General features: G+C 43.4%; 1 protein-coding gene across 1 annotated transcript in view; it reads left to right on the forward strand.

Moving 5' to 3' along the window:
- Positions 1 to 26,744, forward strand: part of LOC106585793 (cotranscriptional regulator ARB2A homolog) — a 324,101-nt gene that overhangs the window by 155,401 nt on the left and 141,956 nt on the right. Inside the window, exon 7 of the mRNA XM_014172421.3 lies at positions 2,836 to 3,051. Within this exon, the coding sequence (XP_014027896.1) occupies positions 2,836 to 3,051 (216 nt within the window). The remainder of the gene's footprint in view (positions 1 to 2,835; positions 3,052 to 26,744) is intronic.

Consider the following 26,744-nt stretch of genomic DNA (forward strand, 5'->3'; position numbering starts at 1 on the left):
TTCTCTCTTCTCTTCTCCTCTCCTATTCTCTCTTCTCTTCTCCTATTCTCTCTCTTATCCTCTCCTATTCTCTCTCTTCTCCTCTCCTATTCTCTCTCTTCTCCTCTCCTATTCTCTCACATTTTCTCTTTTTCCTCTTCTCTCACTTCTTCCTCTCCTCGTCCTCTCCGGTCGTAAGGTCCATGTGAACTACTCCATGGTGGCTGTGCCAACAAAGACAGCCCCGGGCTTGTAGCTGGGGCCTGTAGCTGGGGCCTGTAGCTGGGGCCTGTAGCTGGGGCCTGTAGCTGGGGCCTGTAGCGGGGCCTGTAGCGGGGCCTGTAGCTGGGGCCTGTAGCTGGGGCCTGTAGCTGGGGCCTGTAGCTGGGGCCTGTAGCTGGGGCCTGTAGCTGGGGCCTGTAGCTGGGGCCTGTAGCTGAGCCTATTTAATAGAACCTGGCCCATTACTTTACCACTCCTCCCTCTCAGTGCAGATAGCTATTATGCCCAAAAGAGGAGAGAAAAAGACAGCTCCTTCCCTCCCAGCTCCAAGCCCAGGTGGTGCCGTGCCGGGCCGTATGTGCAGCTCTAACGCACAGGAAGAAAACTCTCTAATTCCAGACCCAACAGCCTAAGGAACTCCTAACTAAAGAATCCCATCCGCTTTCTAATAAAGTGTTCCTAATTAAGAGTTGCCGTCGACATGTGTGGTTTGAGGATTTATATACATTTATAGTATAATATGTAGACTAATGGATTTTATAGGAATGTCCGTTAGATGTATTTTTTTACAGGTGATGTTTGAGTCATAATGAACAGCTGTGATTTACCTGGGATATGTGTTCCTTTAGTTTTGTAATGTGAATATTATTTCTATAGGAAATAAGGAAAACAAATATCTTTCATTTAATCTGGTTTGTTTAATTGGCCAACCTCTCTTTTTGGTCTTAATATTGTGATTCAATTCATTTGTACTTCAAATTCTATTGTACATCTTCCTTAAAGGTCTCAGATGATTTAAAAAAAAAAAATGAATGAAGTTTTAATTTATAGTTTTTCATTCACAATCTTTTTCTAGGAGTTTAAGTGTTTCAGTCAAAGATTTAGTTAAATAGTTATGACCTAAAACACAGAAACAGATCCTAATAAAGTAAGCCCATAATTTATTCTATATTCTATAAAGTACTCGCACTGCTGGAATTTGTTCAGATTTGTCTCATTTGTTTTGGACTATCTGAAAGTTTGCTTCTAATAAGCCTGGGAGAGGAGGGGGCTCTGGCTAAATGAGTCGGTCGTTGACAGGGTGTGACAATACCAATCATTTGCAACGTGTGAAACTGTCATTTTGCTGTTGTCTACACACACCAGGTGCTCAGGGCAGGTTTGACGTCGATGGGTGGAGGAGGGACACACACATTGTGTTAACACGTATTAAAGAGGAGGAGGAACACACACATTGTGTTAACACGTATTAAAGAGGAGGAGGGACACACACATTGTGTTAACACGTATTAAAGAGGAGGAGGGACACACACATTGTGTTAACACGTATTAAAGAGGAGGAGGAACACACACATTGTGTTAACACGTATTAAAGAGGAGGAGGGACACACACATTGTGTTAACACGTATTAAAGAGGAGGAGGGACACACACATTGTGTTAACACGTATTAAAGAGGAGGAGGAACACACACATTGTGTTAACACGTATTAAAGAGGAGGAGGGACACACACATTGTGTTAACACGTATTAAAGAGGAGGAGGGACACACACATTGTGTTAACACGTATTAAAGAGGAGGAGGGACACACACATTGTGTTAACACGTATTAAAGAGGAGGAGGGACACACACATTGTGTTAACACGTATTAAAGAGGAGGAGGGACACACACATTGTGTTAACACGTATTAAAGAGGAGGAGGAACACACACATTGTGTTAACACGTATTAAAGAGGAGGAGGGACACACACATTGTGTTAACACGTATTAAAGAGGAGGAGGGACACACACATTGTGTTAACACGTATTAAAGAGGAGGAGACGTGCTGCTGTGTGTAGACAGGGTGCTTGATGGCGACTCTGGGAGGAATCAGAAAAACATTTCCTCACTAACTCCTACACTCGTCTTCTAAAAAGCCTTTTTGACAGGACAGATGTGTGTGTGTGTGTGTGTGTGTGTGTGTGTGTGTGTGTGTGTGCAGAGGAAGAGTGTGTGAAGTGCAGCCAAAGTGGAACAGGAATCCCTCCGTATCCTCCTTTCATTTCAGGGTGCTTGGATAATAAACACACTTAATTAAAAATGACTTCAGAGTTGAAGAAGTCACTTAGGCCTGTGAAAACTTCCCCAGACCACAATAGATTCTACCTATTTCAATTCACATGAACTTTTTCCCTGCTTGTTATTGCCCTATCTTAATTTTACAGCATATTTTAACAATTTGAGTTTATTTCTATGCATTAACGTTTAGTTTCTGTTATTAATTTCACATCTTAACGTTACGTAACATTCGTTGCTGTGTACATTATCATATTCTACTTGTGTTTGGTAGTAAGTTGCTAAAACAATGGATATGAAGTTGATCCCAATTCAATAATACCACACATGTATGTGTCGGCCCTAACTCTTCAGTTAAGTGATGGATGGATCGATTAAAAGTTGAAAAGTGACAGACACATGGCCTTTGGACTCACTGAGTGCTATTCACTGGCTAAGACCGTTGTCACTGAGTTCTAATCACACACAAATACAGGTGCGCACACACACACACACACACACACACATTTACAAGTGTGAGTCGGAGGAAATTCTGTGGACTCTAACAAACGTGTGTGTTGTTGTGTTGTCTTCCAGGAGGGTTATGGTGTGATGGTGCTCAACCCCAATGAGAACCACCTGGAGGTGGAGAGGCCGGCCAAGCCCACCCCCCTGCCCTCCCCCGAGGTCTCGGACGAACCCGCCGAGAAGAGAGAGCGCAAGGACGACCGGGAGAGCAAGAAGAAGAGGGACTTCTACGAGAAGTACCGCAACCCGCAGAAGGAGGGAGAGACCGAACAGATCCCCATACGGGTGAGCGAGGGAGGGGTGGTTGGAGGAGGGGAGGGGGGGTGGAATAAGAAAGCCATACACAGGGGCCATAAAAGCTGCGAACGGGGAGGTTAATGGGTAGAGTTGGGATCGAGGCAGTCAGGAAGAGAGTGATAGATAGATGCAAGTGTAGAAAGGGTTGTGGGCGGGGTTGGGAGGGAGGGAGGGTGGAGAGAGTGAGAGAAGGAAAGAAAGAGAGGCTGTTTGTGGTCAGGCTGTGGACTGTTTGGCCATGCTCCAGTATGCTCTCAGTGTGTGAGTGTTAACCACATGACACACTCTTCCTTCTCTCGCTCTCTCTTCCTCCCTCTCTCTCTCTGGTCAGAGCAGCTTTGTCCCCTCACACTGTTGACCAATGGAATTATTATCTGCCGAACACACACTCTGTAAACACACGCACACCCAGCGTTCTTATCATGGCCCATAGACCATCTTTTAACCACACACACACGCACACACACCTCGGCCACCTTGCCGTACACTCAGACACAAAAAGGGAATATTGCAGTGATCAAAAGAAATATGGCCGCCATGATGAAAAATAGAAACAAAGGTTCCTCAATCCAGCCCTTCTGTCAAACCTAACAGAAGTCGATGATCGTCACGTCATCGTCAAGTCTTTGACCACGTGTCCATCCACACAGACCTTGTCTCTCGATGTCCAACAGGCGCAGTGGAGCAGAGTGAAGTGGACAGTGTGTGGGGTATTTGTGAGTTTTAATTTGTTGAGAATGTGATAGGGGACTAGCCTCTTTGTCTCATCACAGTTGATGGCGGTAGCGCTCACACCAATGTGTGTGGGTGTGTGTGTACATGTACATGTGCACGTGCGTGTCCAAGCGTTTGTATGTGCGTGTGTGTGAGATGTCACTGTCGTCTCTGACAGGCCTAGTGGTCTCGGTGGGACTGATGGGCGGTGTGTGAGCTGTCAGCACTGCCTCTTCTCCCTGCCTGTCTCTCCTGACACTATCTCTACACACACTAATAGGGGCTCATTAGCAGTAGCCGATTAGCTCCCTCTGTCATAAAAGATGGCTTAAAGCCCCTTATCATCACTAACTATCTATCATCTATCTATCTCTTCTCTCTCTGTATCTCAGGCCGACATTAGACTTTTTTGCAGTGAACATACTGAAGTAATGTGAATGTTGATTGAAATACAACAGAAAAACAACACATTTGCATGTGGGTACGTACACACACACACACACACACACACACACACATATCATATCATCAGAGATAGAGTTGTGTGATCATATCATCAGCGAGAGAGAGATGTGTGATCATATCATCAGCGAGAGAGAGATGTGTGATCATATCATCAGAGATAGAGATGTGTGATCATCAGAGATAGAGATGTGTGATCATATCATCAGAGATAGAGATGTGTGATCATCAGAGAGAGAGATGTGTGATCATATCATCAGAGATAGAGATGTGTGATCATATCATCAGAGATAGAGATGTGTGATCACATCATCAGAGATAGAGATGTGTGAGCATATCATCAGCGAGAGAGAGATGTGTGAGCATATCATCGCGAGAGAGAGATGTGTGAGCATATCATCAGAGATAGAGATGTGTGAGCATATCATCAGAGATAGAGATGTGTGAGCATATCATCAGAGATAGAGATGTGTGATCATATCATCAGAGAGAGATGTGTGATCATATCATCAGAGAGAGAGAGATGTGTGATCATATCATCAGAGATAGAGATGTGTGATCATATCATCAGAGATAGAGATGTGTGATCATATCATCAGAGAGATAGAGATGTGTGATCATATCATTAGAGATAGAGATGTGTGAGCATATCATCAGAGATAGAGATGTGTGAGCATATCATCAGAGAGAGAGCTGTGTGAGCATATCAGCAGAGAGAGAGAGCTGTGTGAGCATATCAGCAGAGAGAGAGAGCTGTGTGATCATATCAGCAGAGAGAGAGCTGTGTGAGCATATCAGCAGAGAGATAGAGCTGTGTGATCATATCAGCTGAGAGATAGAGCTGTGTGAGCATATCAGCAGAGAGAGAGAGCTGTGTGATCATATCAGCTGAGAGATAGAGCTGTGTGATCATATCAGCTGAGAGATAGATGTGTGATCATATCAGCTGAGAGATAGAGCTGTGTGAGCATATCAGCAGAGAGAGAGAGCTGTGTGATCATATCATCAGAGATAGAGATGTGTGATCATATCATCAGAGAGATAGAGATGTGTGATCATATCATTAGAGATAGAGATGTGTGAGCATATCATCAGAGATAGAGATGTGTGAGCATATCATCAGAGAGAGAGCTGTGTGAGCATATCAGCAGAGAGAGAGAGCTGTGTGAGCATATCAGCAGAGAGAGAGAGCTGTGTGATCATATCAGCAGAGAGAGAGCTGTGTGAGCATATCAGCAGAGAGATAGAGCTGTGTGATCATATCAGCTGAGAGATAGAGCTGTGTGAGCATATCAGCAGAGAGAGAGAGCTGTGTGATCATATCAGCTGAGAGATAGAGCTGTGTGATCATATCAGCTGAGAGATAGATGTGTGATCATATCAGCTGAGAGATAGAGCTGTGTGAGCATATCAGCAGAGAGAGAGAGCTGTGTGATCATATCAGCTGAGAGATAGAGCTGTGTGATCATATCAGCTGAGAGATAGATGTGTGATCATATCAGCAGAGATGAAGAGTCCATATTAATATCTTTATAAATATTTCAACTGGAATAGGTTTCATATAATTAGAAGACGCTTTCACTCTCTCCCTCACTCTCTCTCTCCTTCCCTCCCTCTCCCTGAACCTTTTTGCACTTTGTAATGCTAGCAGCGTGAGATCGTTAGTGCAGTCCTACCCAAGGTTTTCCAATTCTGCAGGGGGCCATGCAATATTATTCTTTGACATTAGCCTGTAGGTGCTTTCCATGCGCCTGCATTATGCATGGTGGTTGGGGCAAATGCGCAGAGACAAGGGCGCACGGACGTCAGTGACTGGCTCAGTGCATGTGTACCAATTCTATATGTATGATTTTAAAACTCAGTAGGAAGTACTCCATCCATATCAGTTATCCATCGAAAATAAATTTGACCAGTAATGCTAATCAGTCTATAGGTTAATTTGCTTAATTTAGTGGAATTACAGAGCCTATCACCTGACGGACAATGTGAGAGCAGCTCCTGAAAAAGCTGGTACTGAGTGTAACATGCTTTTATAAGCCCAGTCATTGCTCAATACATAACAATTCTAAATACAATTGCGTCTTAAAAACTGTTTTGATGACCATGATTAAAAAGAGCTGCTATTTGTATTTCTCAATCTCAACTTGTAATTAAAGTGTGTCTCCGATTCACCATTCGAGTGCATATGCTATAGTCAATGGTAGACATGTTACCAGCGCGTCACCCACCACTTTACAATGGTAGGCAGGCTACCAGCGTCACCCACCGCTTTACAATGGTAGGCAGGCTACCAGCGCGTCACCCACCACTTTACAATGGTAGGCAGGCTACCAGCGCGTCACCCACCACTTTACAATGGTAGGCAGCCTACCAGCGCGTCACCCACCACTTTACAATGGTAGGCAGGCTACCAGCGCGTCACCCACCACTTTACAATGGTAGACAGGCTACCAGCGCATCACCCACCACTTTACAATGGTAGGCAGGCTACCAGCGTCACCCACCACTTTATAATGGTAGGCAGGCTACCAGCGTCACCCACCACTTTACAATGATAGGCAGGCTACCAGCGCGTCACCACCAATTTACAATGGTAGACAGGCTACCAGCGCGTCACCACCACTTTACAATGGTAGGCAGGCTACCAGTGCGTCACCCACCACTTTACAATGGTAGGCAGGCTACCAGTACGTCACCACCACTTTACAATGGTAGGCAGGCTACCAGTGCGTCACCCACCACTTTACAATGGTAGGCAGGCTACCAGTACGTCACCACCACTTTACAATGGTAGGCAGGCTACCAGCGCATCACCACGACTTTACAATGGTAGGCAGGCTACCAGTGCGTCACGACCACTTTACAATGGTAGGCAGGCTACCAGCGTCACCACCACTTTACAATGGTAGGCAGGCTACCAGTACGTCACCCACCACTTTAGAATGATAGGCAGGCTACCAGTGCGTCACCCACCACTTTAGAATGATAGGCAGGCTACCATTGCGTCACCCACCACTTTACAATGGTAGGCAGGCTACCTGCGAGTCTCCCACCACTTTACAATGGTAGACAGGCTACCAGCGCGTCACCACCACTTTACAATGGTAGACAGGCTACCAGCACTTCACTAGCACTTTACAATGGTAGGCAGGCTACCAGCACTTCACTACCACTTTACAATGGTAGGCAGGCTACCAGCGCGTCACCACCACTTTACAATGTCAGCTTGAGGCAGTATAATTGTTTGAAACCTGCTCGTTTTACTTTACTTCAAATAATGAGGAATGTCTTACCTTGCTTCAAAGTAGCCTAGCCAAACTCCAACCATAGAAACGTGGATTCAATTATTTCATAAAGAATCCCTCATGCCATTAACCCGCATTTCTCTCCTGTTATATTGGCTTTCATATCAACTCTCTTTCGTTGTCCAGAAGCCGAAGGCATAATCCTAGTCATATTAACAAGCCATCCTAGTTGTTGCTATTAGCATCCCCCTCTTTCTACATTTGTGACGGAGATGTTTATCTCTGTCACGTATGGAACCACATTAGATCTGCTGTTTACAACTGGCTTTTCCAGTCAATTACGTTTTGGCAAATGTTTGAAAATGACGTTTAATTAGCTGCTTTGAATGTTCAATAATAGGCTATAGCCTTTTGACTGTAAGACAATAGGCTTGCTATTATTGTTGCATGTTTTCATTAAGCTCTGCCCATTCCTTGTGTGCATGCATAGTATTTTCTTGTTGGTTACATCATTTTAGTATTTGGGAAAATGTTTATCGTTTGTTGACCGGTTAATAAGGGTCGGTTATTCGGCAGCAAAAATAAACACGAATTTGCATCTCTAATCCATATGCAACAATATATGTTGTGGTCATTTTATTATTAATGTTTCAGAGAATGACAGATTATTCGGTCACATTCCTATTGGTCCTAGACTATGGCGACATCATCTATGGCAGCAGGTAGCCTAGTGGTTAGAGCGTTGGGCCAGTAACCGAAAGGTTGGTGGATCCAATCCCTGAGCAGACAAGGTAAACATCTGTTGTTCTGCCTCTGAACAAGGCAGTTAACCCACTGTTCCCCGTGAGGCCGTCATTGTAAATAATAATTTGTTCTTAACTGTCTTGCCTAGTTAAATAAAGGTTAAAAAAAAAAATGTAATAAAACAAATATCAACCCAGTTGCCACTTTATTAAAGCCGTTAGACGCAGTTTATCATGTGCTTTATTATGGGTGACAATTTTAGTACTCATCACTGCATTCTCTACCAGGAAGTTGGTTGGCCCTCTTTGATGTCATGTAGATTGATACATTGCTATGTTTTCATTTCTAAAGCCCTTTTACAAAAAGTCCCGGTGTACCTAACATCTTTACTAAACTTTAGACATACGAGTTTCCACACTTGGTGTCAGAGATGGCTAACTCTGTACATTCCTTTGTTCTCCACTGAGTTAGGTGAATCAGCTTTTAGTTTTATGCACCTTATTTGTTAATCTTCAAAATGTTGTTCCATGTGATGTTTTGGTGCCTCTAGGGCAAATCAAATGCTGAGGACCTTATTACTGATCAATGTGCTAGTTTTTTATGACCATGTTCTTTCTGCTTGCATTTTGTATTTATATTTTGATGTGTGTATTTTCTGTAATTTATGTAATTCAGGTCTCATCTGTAAAATAGACCTTGGTCTCAGCATGACTCCCTGATAAAATAGAGGCTAAATATTTATTTATTTATTAACGACTTTTAACATGATTTACTCAATAATAATCTTGCTGTGTACAAGGTCATTGTACACGATTGGTTGATGTTTTAAGTATTCCAAGCACTCCACTCTGATGCTGTGTTCTCTTCTGATATACTTGGGACTTGGGAAAGGTTGCTGTTAAGGGAGACTCATTACAGCTCTGCATAATATCATAGAATATAATGTTGTTTCTGGACTAAGGCTTAGGTCTAGGGGTGACTGGGATTGCTCCATGTGCAAAGGGGGAGGGCTTTGCAGTATTCCACATAATCAATTGTCTGTAGACTTTTTGACTGGTCCTTTGTAGCTCTGCAACACCAGTATAGTGGGTTCGATTCCCGGGACCACCCTACGTAAAATGTATGCACACATGACTAATTCACTTTGGGAAAAAAATGTTTGCCAAATGGCATATATTTTATTATTTTATATACACGGTTTCATGAACTGAAATAAAAGATCCCATAAAAGATTTGCTCAAATTTTGTGCACCTTATGCTGGGGACAATAAAAGGCCATTCTAAAATGTGCAGTTTTGTCACACAACACAATGCCACAGATGTCTCATGTTTTGAGGGAGCGTGTAATTGGCGTGCTGACTGTAGGAATGTCCACCAGAGTTGTTGCCAGAGAATTTAATATTCATTTCTCTACCATAAGCTGCCTCCGTTGTTTTAGAGAATTTGGCAGTACGTCCAACCGGCATCACAACCACAGTCCACGTGTAACCATGCTGAGGAGTATTTCTGTCTGTAATACAGCCCTATTGTGGGGGTGAAATCATTCTGATTGGTTTGGCTGGCTCCCAAGTGGGTGGGCCTATGCCCTCCCATGCCCACCCATGGCTGCGTTCCTGCCATGTGAAAATCCATAGATTAGGGCCTAATGAATTTATTTCAATTGTCTGATTTCCTTATATGAACTGTAACTCAGTAAAATCTTTGAAAATGTTGCATGTTGCATTGATATACACTGCTCAAAAAAATAAAGGGAACACTTAAACAACACAATGTAACTCCAAGTCAATCACACTTCTGTGAAATCAAACTGTCCACTTAGGAAGCAACACTGATTGACAATACATTTCACATGCTGTTGTGCAAATGGAATAGACAACAGGTGGAAATTATAGGCAATTAGCAAGACACCACCAATAAAGGAGTGGTTCTGCAGGTGGGGACCACAGACCACTTGTCAGTTCCAATGCTTCCTGGCTGATGTTTTGGTCACTTTTGAATGCTGGCGGTGCTTTCACTCTAGTGGTAGCATGAGACGGAGTCTACAACCCACACAAGTGGCTCAGGTAGTGCAGCTCATCCAGGATGGCACATCAATGCGAGCTGTGGCAAGAAGGTTTGCTGTGTCTGTCAGCGTAGTGTCCAGAGCATGGAGGCACTACCAGGAGACAGGCCAGTACATCGGGAGACGTGGAGGAGGTCGTAGGAGGGCAACAACCCAGCAGCAGGACCACTACCTCCACCTTTGTGCAAGGAGGAGCAGGAGGAGCACTCCCAGAGCCCTGCAAAATGACCTCCAGCAGGCCACAAATGTGCATGTGTCTGCTCAAACGGTCAGAAACAGACTCCATGGGGTGGTATGAGGGCCCGACGTCCACAGGTGGGGGTTGTGCTTACAGCCCAACACTGTGCAGGACATTTGGCATTTGCCAGAGAACACCAAAATTGTCAAATTCGCCACTGGTGCCCTGTGCTCTTCACAGATGAAAGCAGGTTCACACTGAGCACGTGACAGACGTGACAGAGTCTGGAGACGCCGTGGAGAACGTTCTGCTGCCTGCAACATCCTCCAGCATGACCGGTTTGGCGGTGAGTCAGTCATGGTGTGGGGTGGCATTTCTTTGGGGGGCCGCACAGCCCTCCATGTGCTCGCCAGAGGTAGCCTGACTGCCATTAGGTACCAAGATGAGATCCTCAGACCCCTTGTGAGACCATATGCTGGTGCGGTTGGCCCTGGGTTCCTCCTAATGCAAGACAATGCTAGACCTCATGTGGCTGGAGTGTGGCAGCAGTTCCTGCAAGAGGAAGGCATTGATGCTATGGACTGGCCCGCCCGTTCCCCAGACCTGAATCCAATTGAGCACATCTGGGACATCATGTCTCGCTCCATCCACCAACGCCACATTGCACCACAGACTGTCCAGGAGTTGGCGGATGCTTTAGTCCAGGTCTGGGAGGAGATCCCTCAGGAGACCATCCGCCACCTCATCAGGAGCATGCCCAGGCGTTGTAGGGAGGTCATACAGGCACGTGGAGGCCACACACACTACTGAGCCTCATTTTTACTTGTTTTAAGGACATTACATCAAAGTTGGATCAGCCTGTAGTGTGGTTTTCCACTTTAATCTTGTGTGTGACTCCAAATCCAGACCTCCATGGGTTGATAAATTGGATTTCCATTGATTATTTTTGTGTGATTTTGTTGTCAGCACATTCAACTATGTAAAGAAAAAAGTATTTAATAAGATTATTTCTTTCATTCAGATCTAGGATGTGTTGTTTAAGTGTTCCCTTTATTTTTTTGAGCAGTATATTTGTTCAGTATATTCTTAAAGACCATGTCAACATGTTGAAATCTATAGCAGAGTAACGTTCAGACAACATACAGTACCAGTCAAAAGTTTGGACACACCTACTCATTCCAGGGTTTTTATTTTATTTTTACTATTTTCTACATTGTAGAGTAATAGTGAAGACATCAAAACTATGAAATAACACAAATGGAATCATGTAGTAACCAAAAAAGTGTTAAACAAATTAAATATATATGTTATATTTGAGATTCTTCAAAGTAGCCACCCTTTGCCTTGATGACAGCTTTGCACACTCTTGGCATTCTCTCAACCAGCTTCATGAGGAATGCTTTTGAGGTAGTCACCTGGAATACATTTCAATTAACAGGTGTGCCTTGTTATAATTTCATTTCTGGAATTTCTTTCCTTAATTGTGGCATTAATACATACAGAGAGTTACTGTTGCATGTACTGGTACTGTACATGCAACAGTAACTCTCTGTATGTATTAATGCATCAGTATAAAAGAGATGAATCCATGTCTCTAAACAAAGACTAGGAGGGATGGAGGGAGGGAGAGGAGGAGTGGTAGATAGATAAAGAGATGAAGGGATTCCCCAGGATGACAGTCCTCTTTGGGACCATGCAGCACAGTGCCCTATGGCCTCTGAACTGTGACCTTTAAGTCAGCGGGATGTTAGTTTGTTTGGCCCCCTTTCTCAATCAACCCCACCCCTTCTCCACAGGACTTATCTCTTCACTGCACCTCCTCTGTCACTCCCCTGCTTGGAGTAAGCTGTCACTCACACAACGACACACACGAAGAGAGACAGACACACACACACACACACACACACACACACACGCACACACACAGATAGACGTACACACAGAGAGAGAGAGAAATGGAAAGGAGATACCTAGTCAGTTGCACAAGTGAAATGTGTCTTCCAACACACACACACTGATTGAGAGTAGTATGCAGCAACATGCAGGGGAGATGGAAAGGAGAGAGGACTGGGTGATCAGGGGAAGTAGTCATTTATAAGACGGACACAGAGTCACTATATCCAGGAGGACAGTAGAAATGAATGTCAGACTCTCATGCTTATTAGGATAACAGCCCCCAATTATGTCCCTAAAGGAGATTCTCAGGGACTAAACTTCTCCTATCCGTCCGTCCCATCCCGATTGTGAGGGTGTTTTTCTTCTTCACCCCTCTGTCAGGCTGGGTGGGGGATCAAATCAAGCCTCTTTAACGGGGATATTTCATCTATTATTTTGGGATTGGTCTGCCCCCTCTTGCCCCCCTCTCAACCCCCACTGTTAGAGGAGCGGGACCACCGGCACACAGTCCCAAACACACATGCACACACTGAGGCCCTACACACACACACACACACACACAGTCATACACACACAGCGCTCAGATAGAGTTGAGTTAATTAATGCGCTTCCTTACACACATTAAGAAGCCCTTAACTGCTTTTAGGATTGTTACGTTTTAGCTCCTGGTTCACAGTGTGTAACCTCTCAACCTTGGCAAGTCCATCCTCTCTTAGAGATCACAGTCCATTGGCCTATGTTTAGTGATGTCGGCTGGACAACAGAGAGAAGGAGAGACAACGGGGTGGGGCTTCTTAGTACTTTGCCATATAGAAAGATCTTTAGGGGTACGCTTTACTCTGCATTTTAGCACTAATCAAGTTATCTTTTTTCTCACAGCCAAGCGAAGGAATAGCAGGAACATAACCAACATTCATGGCTTAAGAAGCTTCCTTTTGCTTTTCTTCTTCGCCGCCAGCACTTTCTTGCGTCTCGTATTGTTGCGTTTTTTAAACGTTCATAGAGAAAGAGATGGAGAGAAAGAAAGTAAGATGTGGAGAGAAAGAAAGAGTGAGATGGAAAGAAAGAAAGAGTGAGATGGGAAGAAAGAAAGAGTGAGATGGAAAGAAAGAAAGAGTGAGATATGGAGAGAAAGAAAGAGTGAGATATGGATACAAAGAGAGGGTGAGATATGGAGAGAAAGAAAGAGTGAGATATGGAGAGAAAGAAAGAAAGAGTGAGATGGAGAGAAAGAGTGAGATGGAGAGAAAGAAAGAGTGAGATATGGAGAGAAAGAAAGAGTGAGATATGGATACAAAGAGAGGGTGAGATATGGAGAGAAAGAAAGAGTGAGATATGGAGAGAAAGAAAGAGTAGATATGGAGAGAAAGAAAGAGTGAGATATGGAGAGAAAGAGAGTGAGATGTGGAGAGAAAGAAAGAGTGAGATGGAAAGAAAGAGATATGGAGAGAAAGAAATATTGAGATATGGAGAGAAAAAGATTGAGATATGGAGAGAGATATGGAGAGAGTGAAATATGGAGAGAAAGAGAGAGATATGGAGATATGCCCTCCTTTTACTCTGTCAAGTTGCACAGATTATTTTCTTCTTCTCTCGAGCGCCACATCTTCAAGTGGAAGATCCTCATGACTGAGAAGGGAAAGTCCCTTGTCTTTTTTAGCCTTCGTTGTGTCAATGACTCTCCACTAACAATGGCAGTCTGTTTCACCATGTTTTAAAACAAAATAATAATCTTCTGTCATTATACACTTCATTATACACATCTGTCAAATTCCATATAGGCTGCTAAAGTCACGTCGCAGTATGCACCGTACATAGGTTTTGTGTAGGCCCACTTATGGTATTCCATTGTTATGATGAAGTGGATGAGTCCTTGTATGTACACTAATGTGCAAAGCATTGAGTATAGTGTCAGATTTAGAGGGCTTTCTGAGTGGTTTCACTGAGGGGTCACTGAAGACCTACACATACATTCTCTAATAGGTAGCCCAACAGTTAGTGGCGAGCCAGCAACCAGAGGGTTGCTAGTTTGAATCCTGAGTCTGAAGGGTGTTGTGCGTGCATGTGCACCATCCATTATTTCAGCCTGGTTACTCCATCGTTTCATGTTTCTCTAGTCCTCAGGGGCCACAGCCGTTCCTGTCCTTTTTCCCAATGTCTGCCTGGTACATCCTGTCCTGACGATTCCTACACACTCACACTCACTCTCCGCCCCCGGCAGGCACCATGCTTGTTTCAAACACAGACATGGCACACTCGCATACGCTGCATGTGTGCACTGGTGAACGCACAAACACACAAGGCATACATTGTATGTACAGTGAGGGAAAAAAGTATTTGATCCCCTGCTGATTTTGTACGTTTGCCCAATGACAAAGAAATGATCAGTCTATAATTTTAATGGTAGGTTTATTTGAACAGTGAGAGACAGAATAACAACAACAAAAATCCAGAAAAACGCATGTCAAAAATGTTATAAATTGATTTGCATTTTATTGAGGGAAGTAAGTATTTGACCCCCTCTCAATCAGAAAGATTTCTGGCTCCCAGGTGTCTTTTATACAGGTAACGAGTTAAGATAAGGAGCACACTCTAAAAGGGAGTGCTCCTAATCTCAGCTTGTTACCTGTATAAAAGACACCTGTCCACAGAAGCAATCAATCAATCAGATTCCAAACTCTCCACCATGGCCAAGACCAAAGAGCTCTCCAAGGATGTCAGGGACAAGATTGTAGACCTACACAAGGCTGGAATGGGCTACAAGACCATCGCCAAGCAGCTTGGTGAGAAGGTGACAACAGTTGGTGCGATTTTTCGCAAATGGAAGAAGCACAAAAGAACTGTCAATCTCCCTCGGCCTGGGGCTCCATGCAAGATCTCACCTCGTGGAGTTGCAATGATCATGAGAACGGTGAGGAATCAGCCCAGAACTACACAGGAGGATCTTGTCAATGATCTCAAGGCAGCTGGGACCATAGTCACCAAGAAAACAATTGGTAACACACTATGCCGTAAAGGACTGAAATCCTGCAGCGCCCGCAAGGTCCCCCTGCTCAAGAAAGCACATTTACATGCCCTTCTGAAGTTTGCCAATGAACATCTGAATGATTCAGAGGACAACTGGGTGAAAGTGTTGTGGTCAGATGAGACCAAAATGGAGCTCTTTGGCATCAACTCAACTCGCCGTGTTTGGAGGAGGAGGAATGCTGCCTATGACCCCAAGAACACCATCCCCACCGTCAAACATGAAGGTGGAAACATTGTGCTTTGGGGGTGTTTTTCTGCTAAGGGGACAGGACAACTTCACCGCATCAAAGGGACGATGGACGGGGCCATGTACCGTCAAATCCAGGGCATTGAAAATGGGTCGTGGATGGGTATTCCAGCATGACAATGACCCAAAACACACGGCCAAGGCAACAAAGGAGTGGCTCAAGAAGAAGCACATTAAGGTCCTGGAGTGGCCTAGCCAGTCTCCAGAGCTTAATCCCATAGAAAATCTGTGGAGGGAGCTGAAGGTTCGAGTTGCCAATCGTCAGCCTCGAAACCTAAATGACTTGGAGAAAATCTGCAAAGAGGAGTGGGACCAAATCCCTCCTGAGATGTGTGCAAACCTGGTGGCCAACTACAAGAAACATCTGACCTCTGTGATTGCCAACAAGGGTTTTGCAGACAAGTACTAAGTCATGTTTTGCAGAGGGGTCAAATACTTATTTCCCTCATTAAAATGCAAATCATTTTATAACATTTTTGACATGCGTTTTTCTGGATTCTTTGTTGTTATTCTGTCTCTCACTGTTCAAATAAACCTACCATTAAAATTATAGACTGATCATTTCTTTGTCAGTGGGCAAACGTACAAAATCAGCAGGGGATCAAATACTTTTTTCCCTCACTGTATTCACCTGGTTCCAAATACCTCAGTCTCACCTTCACCCCTCCACCTCTCACTTTGCTCTGGGGCAATTATGTAGACATGTCTTATTTGACCTTTGACCCCTGCTAGAGCCAGGATGTTATGCTCAGCATATCCAAGGACAGGGAGGGGCTCTGGGAGCAACTTCACTAACCTCTCAACTCTGGGTGTGTGGGTGGGACAGAGCCTTGTACTGTAGCACCTCTCAGATCACTGCTCCCAATTTTACAGTCAGGTCAACCATCAAACACATCCATCTCCTGGCCCCCTTGCCCCTCTCCCTCCAGCCCGACTGCAGCCTCAGGTCAACCATCAAACACATCCATCTCCTGGCCCCCTTGCCCCTCACCCTCCAGCCCGACTGCAGCCTCAGGTCAACCATCAAACACATCCATCTCCTGCCCCCCTTGCCCCTCTCCCTCCAGCCCGACTGCAGCCTCAGGTCAACCATCAAACACATCCATCTCCTGGCCCCCTTGCCCCTGTCCCTCCAGCCCGACTGCAGCCTCAGGTCAAGCTCAAACGAACACTGACCTATCTGCCCACCCACACTCCTTTACCTGCTGTCAATTAATGACTTCAAGTAATTTCAGCGAGAGGCTATAGCAGAGATGTCACAGAGATGACCTTTTCGATGGGTGCATGGGTGCAGCGAAGAGCAGTTTTCATTTCTCCACTTAAGAATCTGAGACAAACCGGGTAACTTCCTTTGTACTTTGTTAATGAGTTATTGATTTGAAACAATGCCCCGGCAAATATTGTCTGATTACCTTGACTCTAGCAAGTTTCCGGTGCTATACTGTCTCTACACCATCATCTTTATGGAATATGAGTACGCTCACACTTTTCTTCGTGTCTGTACGTCTTTCTCTCACTCAGTCTAACACACATTATCCCTTACTTTTTCTTCCTTGCACTCTATCTCTCTCTCTGCATCTCTCCTCTCTCTCCCCCTCTCTCTCTCTCTCCCTTCTCTCTTCCCCCTCTCTCTCTTCTATCTCTCCGCCTCTTGCTCTCATAATTTTTTTTCTGAGCTTAACTTTCCATAGGCAGTACCTGGTAATTACCCACAATGCTACAGTCATTAGTTTCCCATCTCTGCTACTAATTTGCTCCATATCGTCTCCTCACCCTGCAGACCGTTGTGTCTGGGAGGAAAGAGGGCTGAAGGGAAGAGAAAGTTAGATGAAGGAAAAAGAGGAAAGAGAAGTCTAGGAGAGTCCACGTCCAAGACAAACAGGTGTTTGAGTGAAGGTCCACATTCAAATAGCTCCATTTCTAATACCAAACCATGTAATCACCTGTCCCCGCCGCTTGTTTAATATTTCATCATTAGGCCAATTGAAGATAATCCAGTTAGCCGTTGTAAGTGACACATTCAATATTCAAATGAGCGGGTTGCAGGTGTGTTTACTCAGTGTGTGTCTTCAGAGAGACAGAGCCAAGCTGAGATGTGTGTGTGTGTGTTTGCATGTAACCTGGAGACCTGTCACTTGTCAGCATTAAATAAAACACACGTCATCCCCACTCTCTGTCTTGCTCTCTTTCTCTCTCTCTCTCTCTCTTTCTCACTCTTTCTTTCTTTCTCTCTCGCTCTCTCTCTCTCTCTTTTTCTCAAGTCAATGTCTGTAGCCATGAAGTGCTTTGAAAGGCTGGTCATGGCTCACATCAACACCATCATCCCAGACACTCTGGACCCACTCCAATTTGCATACCGCCCAAACAGATGCACAGATGACGCAATCTCTATTGCACTCCACACTGCCCTTTCCCACGTGGACAAAAGGAACACCTACATGAGAATGCTGTTCATTGACTACAGCTCAACGTTCAACACTATAGTGCCCTCCAAGCTCATCACGACGCTAAGGACTCTGGGATAAACACCTCCCTCTGCAACTGGATCCTGGACTTCCTGACAGGATGCCCCCAGGTGGTGAGGGTAGGCGACAACACATATTCCAAGCTGACCCTCAAAAAGGGGGCCCCTCGGGGGTGCATGCTTAGTCTCCTCCTGTACTCCCTGTTCACCCACGACTGCGTGGCCGCGCAGGACTCCAACACCATCATTAAGTTTGCAGACGACACAACGGTGGTAGGCCTAATCACCGATGACGATGAGACAGCCACCAGGAAGTTGGTCAGAGACGCCAGGACAACAACCTCTTCCTCCAACGTCAGCAAGACAAAGGAGCTGTTTGTGGACTACAGGAAACGGAGGCCCGAAGCCCCACGTCGACGGGGCTGTAGTGGACTAGGTCGAGAGATTCAAGTTCCTCGGTGTCCACATCACTAAGGAATTATCATGGTCTACACACATCAACACAGTCATGAAGAATGCCTCTTCCCCCTCAGGAGGCTGAAAAGATTTGGCATGAGCCCTCAGATCCTGAAAAAGTTGTACAGCTGCACCATTGAGAGCATCTTAACTGGCTGCATCACCACTTGATATGGCAACTGTTTGGCATCCGACCGCAAGTTGCTGAAGAGGGTAGTGAGAACGGCTCAGTACATCACTGGGGCCGAGCTCCCTGCCATCTAAGACCCTTACACCAGACGGTGTCAGAGAAAGACCCAACAAATTGTCAAAGACTCCACAACGCAAGTCATATACTATTTTCTCTGTTACCGCATGGCAAGCAGTGCCGATGCACCAAGTCTGGAACCAACAGGACCCTTGACAGCTTCTACCCCCAAGCCATAAGACTACTAAATCGTTAAATGGTTTCCCGGACTATTTGCTTTGGCCCTTTTTGCACTAACTCTTTTGACTCATCACATTACTGTTTATCTATCAACTTGCCTAGTCACTTTATTCCTAACAATATGTTCAGTTTAAGTTAGAAGTTTACATACACCTTAGCCAAATACATTTAAACAGTTTTTCACAATTCCTGACATTTAATCCCAGTAAAAATTCCCTGTTTTAGGTAAGTTAGGATCACCACTTTATTTTAAGAATGTGAAATGTCAGAATAATAGTAGAAAGAATTATTTATTTCTGCATTTATTTCTTTCATTACATTCCCAGTGGGTCAGAAGTTTACATACACTCAATTAGTATTTGGTAGCATTGCCTTTAAATTGTTTAACTTGGGTCAAATGTGTCGGGTAGCCTTCCACAAGCTTCCCACAATAAGTTGGGTGAATTTTGGCCCATTCCTCCTGATAGAGCTCGTGTAACTGAGTCAGGTTTGTAGGTCTCCTTGCTCGCACACAGTTTTTCAGTTCTGCCAGAAATATTTTCTATAGGATTGAGGTCAGGGCTTTGTGATGGCCACTCCAATACCTGTCATTAAGCCATTTTGCCACAACTTTGGAAGTATGCTTGGGGTCATTGTCCATTTGGAAAACCCATTTGCGACCAAGCTTTAACTTCCTGACTGATGTCTTGAGATGTTGCTTCAATATATCCACATCATTTTTCTGCCTCATGATGCCATCTATTTTGTGAAGTGCACCAGTCTTTCCTGCAGCATCGCACCCCCACAATACGATGCTGCCACCCCCATGCCTCACGGTTGGGATGGTGTTCTTCGGCTTGCAAGCCTCCCCCTTTTTTCCTCCAAACATAACGATGGTCATTACAGTTCTATTTTTGATTCATCAGACCAGAAGACATTTCTCCAAAAAGTACAATCTTTGTTCCCATGTGCAGATGCAAACCGTAGTCTGTTTTTTTATGGCGGTTTTGGAGCAGTGGCTTCTTCCTTGCTGAGCGGCCTTTCAGGTTATGTCAATATAGGACTCGTTTATATAGATACTTTTGCATCTGTTTCCTCCAGCATCTTCACAAGGTCCTTTGCTGCTGTTCTGGGATTGATTTGCACTTTTCGCACCAAAGTACGTTCATCTCTAGGAGACAGAACACGTCTCCTTCCTTATCGGTATGATGGCTGCGTGGTCCCATGGTGTTTATACTTGCGAACCATTGTTTGTACAGATGAACGTGGTACCTTCAGGCGTTTGGAAATTGCTCCCAAGGATGAACCAGACTTGTGGAGGTCTACAATATTTTTTCTGACGTCTTGGCTGATTGCTTTAGATTTTTCCATGATGTCAAGCAAAGAGGCATTGAGTTTGAAGGTAGGCCTTGAAATACATCTACAGGTACACCTCCAATTGACTCAAATGATGCCATTTAGCCTATCAGAAGCTTCTAAAGTCTTTGTGTATGTAAACTTCTGATCCACTGGAATTGTGATACAGTGAATTGTAAGTGAAATAATTTGTCTGTAAACAATTGTTGGAAAAATTACTTGTGTCATGCACAAAGTAGATGTTCTAACCGACTTCTCAAAACTATAGTTAGTTAACAAGAAATTTGTGGAGTGGTTGAAAAACGAGTTTTAATGACTCCAACCTAAGTGTATGTAAACTTCCGACTTCAACTGTATATATATTTTATGGACATGGCCTTATTTATTTTGCAGCATAATGGATGGCTGTTATTCATATTCCATTCACACAGCTCATTTTAACATCGATAGGTTTAGGCTACTACATGATACTTAAATTTTCCCTATACCCATCATATGGTTGGTAAAACCTAGCCTATGAATGAAAGTTTACAATGTAGGTGCACAGGTCTAGAGACAGACAGTGACACATTCAATACCGCCTTGCACACTCTTGCAGACAAGAGTTTATATTGGACAAATTTAGGTATGTTTACCTTGTTTTCTGCCGTTTGCTTCAGTTTAAGATTTTTTTCCCAACAGATTCAGTGGAATGAATACATTCCTGATCACACGCAAACACAGTTCACTTTCATAGCAGCCACATACAAACAGCATGATCACTTGCTCATTGTATAATTCCATCTCGCATCTCCACGCTCTCCTCCTCTCACCTTTTCCCTTTGCTTGTGGACATGAGCTTTCCAAACCTTCATATTATAACCTCAGACACAGCCTACATTGTTGTCACCATAGCTAACGTCATAGTCAACATAGCTACTAGAACTAACGCATTAGTAAACCCACTTAAATCATGCAGTATGGTGTACAGTCAGCAAGCAGTTTAACAGTTACACCAGCGGGCCCCCAGTGGCAATAAATTAATAAAACCAAAGGCTTACCTTTACTTGGAAGAGTTCCAGTGTTGGATAGCCAACATAGCACCCATCTCTATTTGAGTAGGCTAAACTAGCTTGCTGCATTCGCTAGTTAAGTCAAAGTGAGAAAAAAAATACAACAAAATATAGCTAGCTATTTTCCTGTCTCTCTCTTGCTTCTCCTTGAAATGAATTTGTTCAAAGCTGTTCAACTATTGTCTTTCTCTCTCTGAGTCAACTACTCACCACATTTTATGCACTGCAGTGCTAGCTAGCTGTAGGTTACGCTTTCAGCACTAGATTCATTGTCTGATCATATGATTGGGTGGACAACATGTCAGTTCATGCTGCAAGAGCTCTGATAGGTTGGAGGACGTCCTCCGGAAGTTGTCTTACAGTGCATTCGGGAAGTATTTAGACCCGTTGATTTTTTTCCACATTTTGTTACGTTACAGCCTCTAAAATGGATTAAATTGATGAGGGGGAAAAAAATCTACATACAATACCCATAGTGACAAAGCAAAAACCGGTGTTTAGAAATTTGGGAGAAAAAAAAAACGACTGAAATATCACATTTACGTAAGTATTCAGACCATTTGCTCAGTACTTTGTTGAAGCACCTTTGGCAGCGATTACAGTATCAAGTCTTCTTGGGTAGGAAGCTGCAAGCTTGGCACTTTTTTATTTTTCTATAACCTTTTTTTAACTATTTGGGGAGTTTCTCTTATTCTTCTCTGCAGATCCTCTCAAGCTCTGTTAGGTTGGATGGGGAGCGTTGCTGCACATCTATTTTCAGGTCTCTCCAGAGATGTTTGATCGGGTTCAAGTCCGGGCTCTGGCTGGGCCACTCCGGGCTCTGGCTGGGCCACTCAAGGACATTCAGAGACTTGTCCCGATGCCACTCCTGTGTTGTCTTGGCTGTATGCTTAGGGTCGTTGTCCTGTTGGAAGGTGAACCTTTGGCCAAGTCTAAGGTCCTGAGCGCTCTGGAGCAGGATTTCATCAAGGATCTCTCTGTACTTTGCTCTGTTCATCTTTACCTGGATCCTGGCCAGTCTCCCAGTCCCCGCCACTAAAAAACATCCCCACAGCATGATACAGCCACCAGCATTTGAGATGGGAGAAACTTCCAGAAGTGCAACCATCTCCACAGAGGGACTCGAGAGCTCTGTCAGAGTGACCATTGGGTTCTTCAAATGCCCTTCTCTCCCAATTGCTCAGTTTGGCCGGGCAGCCAGCTCTAGGAAGAGTGTTGGTGGTTTCAAACTTCTTACATATAAGAGTGATGGAGGCCACTGTGTTCTCGGGGACCTTCAATGTTGCACACATTTTTTGGTACCCTTCCCAGATCTGTGCCTCGAAACAATCCTGTCTCGGAGCTCTACGGATAATTCCTTCACTTCATGGCTTGGTTTGTCAAATGTGAGACCTTATATAGACAGGTGTGTGCCTTTCCATCATGTCAAATCAATGTAATTTACCACAGGTGTTCTCCAATCAATGTAAAAAAAAAAATATAAATTTGCAAAAATGTCTAAACAACCGTTTTCGCTTTGTCTTTATGGGGTATTGTGTGTAGATTCCTGGAAACGTTATTTTATTTAATCCATTTTAGAATAAGGCTGTAACATAACAAAATGTGGGAAAAGTTAAAGGGTTTGAATATTTTCCAAAGGTAGTGTCATTACTGTGTAAATCTATGAAAGAGAGTGAAAACCATGAGCCTCATAGGTTTTGTATAAAAGCCAATGTACCCAGGAGGACGGAAACTAGCTGTCCTCCGGCTACACCATGGTGCTACCCTACAGAGTGCTGTTGAGGCTAATGTATTCCTCCATTGCAAAACAGTGTGTTTTAATCAATGATTTGGTGACGTGAATGTATTTAGTTTAGTTTTATCTAAAAAGGATCACTTTTTTTATGTTTCACTATTTTTATGGTCTTCCCCATCCTCCTCTGAGAAGCCTCCACTGGTACATATCTACCTCAATTACCTCGTAACCCTGCACATCGACTCGATACTGCTACCCAGTGTATACAGCCCCGTTATCATTACTCATTGTTTATTTATTATGTTTATATTTTCTTTTAGTTCTATATATTCTCTTTGCGTTGTTGGCAAATCCCTGTAAGTAAGCAGCTCACTTTTAGGCTACACCTGTTGTTTGGAGCACCTGTTCTTCTGACTGTCTGAGGGTTATGATTCTCCTCCTCTCACTACTAGAAGTCTCTTTAGAGGGGCTTTCCAAGCCTCCCTGAGGTCTCCGGCTTTCTCTCTAATTCCTGGGAGGGAGCGAGAGAACATCTGCATTGCTTGCTTGTTGGTGTTTTAGGCTGGGTTTCTGTATATGCACTTTGTGACAACCGCAGATGTAAAAATACCTTTATTTGATTGATTGAGGGAAGGAGACCGATTAATTATAATTTATGTTTTAGCGCGATATTCCACATGCCTGTATTGCAAGAATATTTTTATTTTGAGCGCTCGTTCTTCCGTTGTCTTTTTGCCCTTGTCTCCTTCACTCCTTCTGTGCTGTGTGCACCTTCCCATTGACACACACACATCAAGCCCCTGCCACTCACAACAACAAAGATGAGAGATTGCTTCTTCCTCTCTGACAAGCGGTTTCAACTCACTATTTGCATTTAAAGTTTGGTCCAACAGAATTGGTCATATTGATGCTGAAACATCTGGAGCCATTATGTTACTGTGATAGAGAAGATGATCTTTCTATCTACACCCTTTTTATGTCTTAACTCAATTTGCGCACAGAGCAGTCACTACTAAAACGGGAGTACCAATCTGTGTTTTATAAATGTGCAATAAGCATAAAACCAACTGTTCTACCTTGTTAACTAGCAAATAGTTCCAAGTTGGTTAAACTTGAAATATAAATAGCTGGTTATGAGATCTGTGTTTAATTTTCTGCAATTCCTGCTACAAGAAATTAGTCATTATGAGTGAATGTGCATTGTGCATGGTTCTGGTTAAATTTGGAACCAAAAGGTCATTTTTATAGACAGACTTGAAAGTCAGATCAGTGATTACTACAAATAAGCAGGTTAAACAATTTTGATAAAATAATGCCATTCTTAGTGGGTCTGATGGTTGTGGAAGGTTTATATTTAACCTAGATATCATTTTACAAGCCCTGCATTCATTAGATTATTGCTGACTGTTTGAAATGCAGTGTATTGACCTTTAATTATACAACAAAGACTATTTAGAGAAAAAGTTTTTTTACAAAAATCGAAATATATATTGTCAATCGTCCATAAGTTTAAAAAAAAATGGAGATATGATTTTTAGGCCATATCGCCTAAAAGGGAGGGGAAGGAGAAGGGAGGGAGGGGAAGCCCGTAGTGGTTGTTTGTCAGTGTGTGTTGATACTGTTAGATTCATTCTTTCCTGTGTTGGTGGGCTGGGGTGTTTGTCTTGGCATTAGTGCTGTTATTCTGGCCATAGCTGGGTTCTCTCCTCTCCCTGCTTCTCATAAATGTCCTGTAAACAGAGAGAAGAAAGTGGGGAAAGAAAACAGACGGTGAGTTTCTGGAGGACTGTGGGAGTGTGTGGGTCTCACTGATGGGAGGGGGTGGATGGGTAGGGAATTGAAAGCACTGGTTGTCTTTGTACTGTTGTGTGCTCCTCTTTCAAACATACTCGCAAACAAGGCAAAGGTTGATACTGACCTATCAAGGGCGTTGGTCAGCAGACTCTTTCGTATCAAATAAAATGTTGTTGGTCACATACACATGGTGAACAGATGTTATTGCGAGTGTAGCGGAGTGCTTGTGCTTCTAGTTCTGACAGTGCAGTAATATCTAACAAGTAATCTAACAATTCCACAACAACTACTTAATACACACAAATCTAAGTAAAGGGATGGAATAAGAATATATACATACACTACCGGTCAAAAGTTTTAGAACACCTACTCATTCAAGGGTTTTTCTTTATTTTTACTATTTTCTACATTGTAGAATAATAGTGAAGATATCAACACTATGAAATAACACATATGGAATCATGTACTAACCAAAAAAGTGTTAACCTCTATGGGCTAGGCGGGACGTAATCGTCCCACCTACGTAACAGCCAGTGTAATCCAGTGGCGCGATTTTCAAATACCTTAAAAATCCTATTACTTCAATTTCTCAAACATATGACTATTTTACAGCTATTTAAAGACAAGACTCGTTAATCTAACCACACTGTCCGATTTCAAAAAGGCTTTACAACGAAAGCAAAACATTAGATTATGTCAGCAGAGTACCCAGCCAGAAATAATCAGACACCCATTTTTCAAGCTAGCATATAATGTCACAAAAACCCAGAAGACAGCTAAATGCAGCACTAACCTTTGATGATCTTCATCAGATGACAACCCTAGGACATTATGTTATACAATACATGCATGTTTTGTTCAATCAAGTTCATATTTATATCAAAAAACAGCTTTTTACATTAGCATGTGACGTTCAGAACTAGCATACCCCCCGCAAACTTCCGGGGAATTTACTAACAATTTACTAAATTACTCACGATAAACGTTCACAAAAAGCATAACAATTATTTTAAGAATTATAGATACAGAACTCCTCTATGCACTCGATATGTCCGATTTTAAAATTGCTTTTTGGTGAAAGCACATTTTGCAATATTCTAAGTACATAGCTCAGCCATCACGGGCTAGCTATTTAGACACCCGGCAAGTTTAGCCTTCACCAAAATCAGATTTACTATAACAAAAATGTTATTACCTTTGTTGTCTTCGTCAGAATGCACTCCCAGGACTTCTACTTCAATAACAAATGTTGGTTTGGTCCAAAATAATCCATCGTTATATCCGAATAGCGGCGTTTTGTTCGTGCGTTCTAGAAACTATCCGAAATGGTAAATCAGGGTCGCGCACATGGCGCAATTCGTGACAAAAAAATTCGAAATATTCCATTACCATACTTCGAAGCATGTCAACCGCTGTTTAAAATCAATTTTTATACAATTTATCTCGTAAAAAAGCGATAATATTCCGACCGGGAATCTCCTTTTCGGTAAACAGAGGAAAAATCACAAAGACGGGGGCAGCCAGTGCACGCGCCTAAGCCCACAGTCCCTTGATCGACCACTTGAGAAAGGCGATAATGTGTTTCAGCCTGGGGCTGGAATGACGACATTCAGGTTTTTCCCGGGCTCTGAGAGCCTATTGGAGCCGTGGGAAGTGTCACGTTACCGCAGAGATCCTTTGTAATGGAATGAGATGTCAAAGAAAGACAATAAATGGTCAGACAGGCCACTTCCTGTAAAGGAATCTCTCAGGTTTTGACCTGCCATTTGAGTTCTGTTATACTCACAGACACCATTCAAACAGTTTTAGAAACTTTGGAGTGTTTTCTATCCAAAGCCAATAT

The sequence above is a fragment of the Salmo salar genome, chromosome 24 (assembly GCF_965601325.2).
Source record: "Salmo salar chromosome 24, fSalSal1, whole genome shotgun sequence".
NCBI lineage: Eukaryota > Metazoa > Chordata > Actinopteri > Salmoniformes > Salmonidae > Salmo > Salmo salar.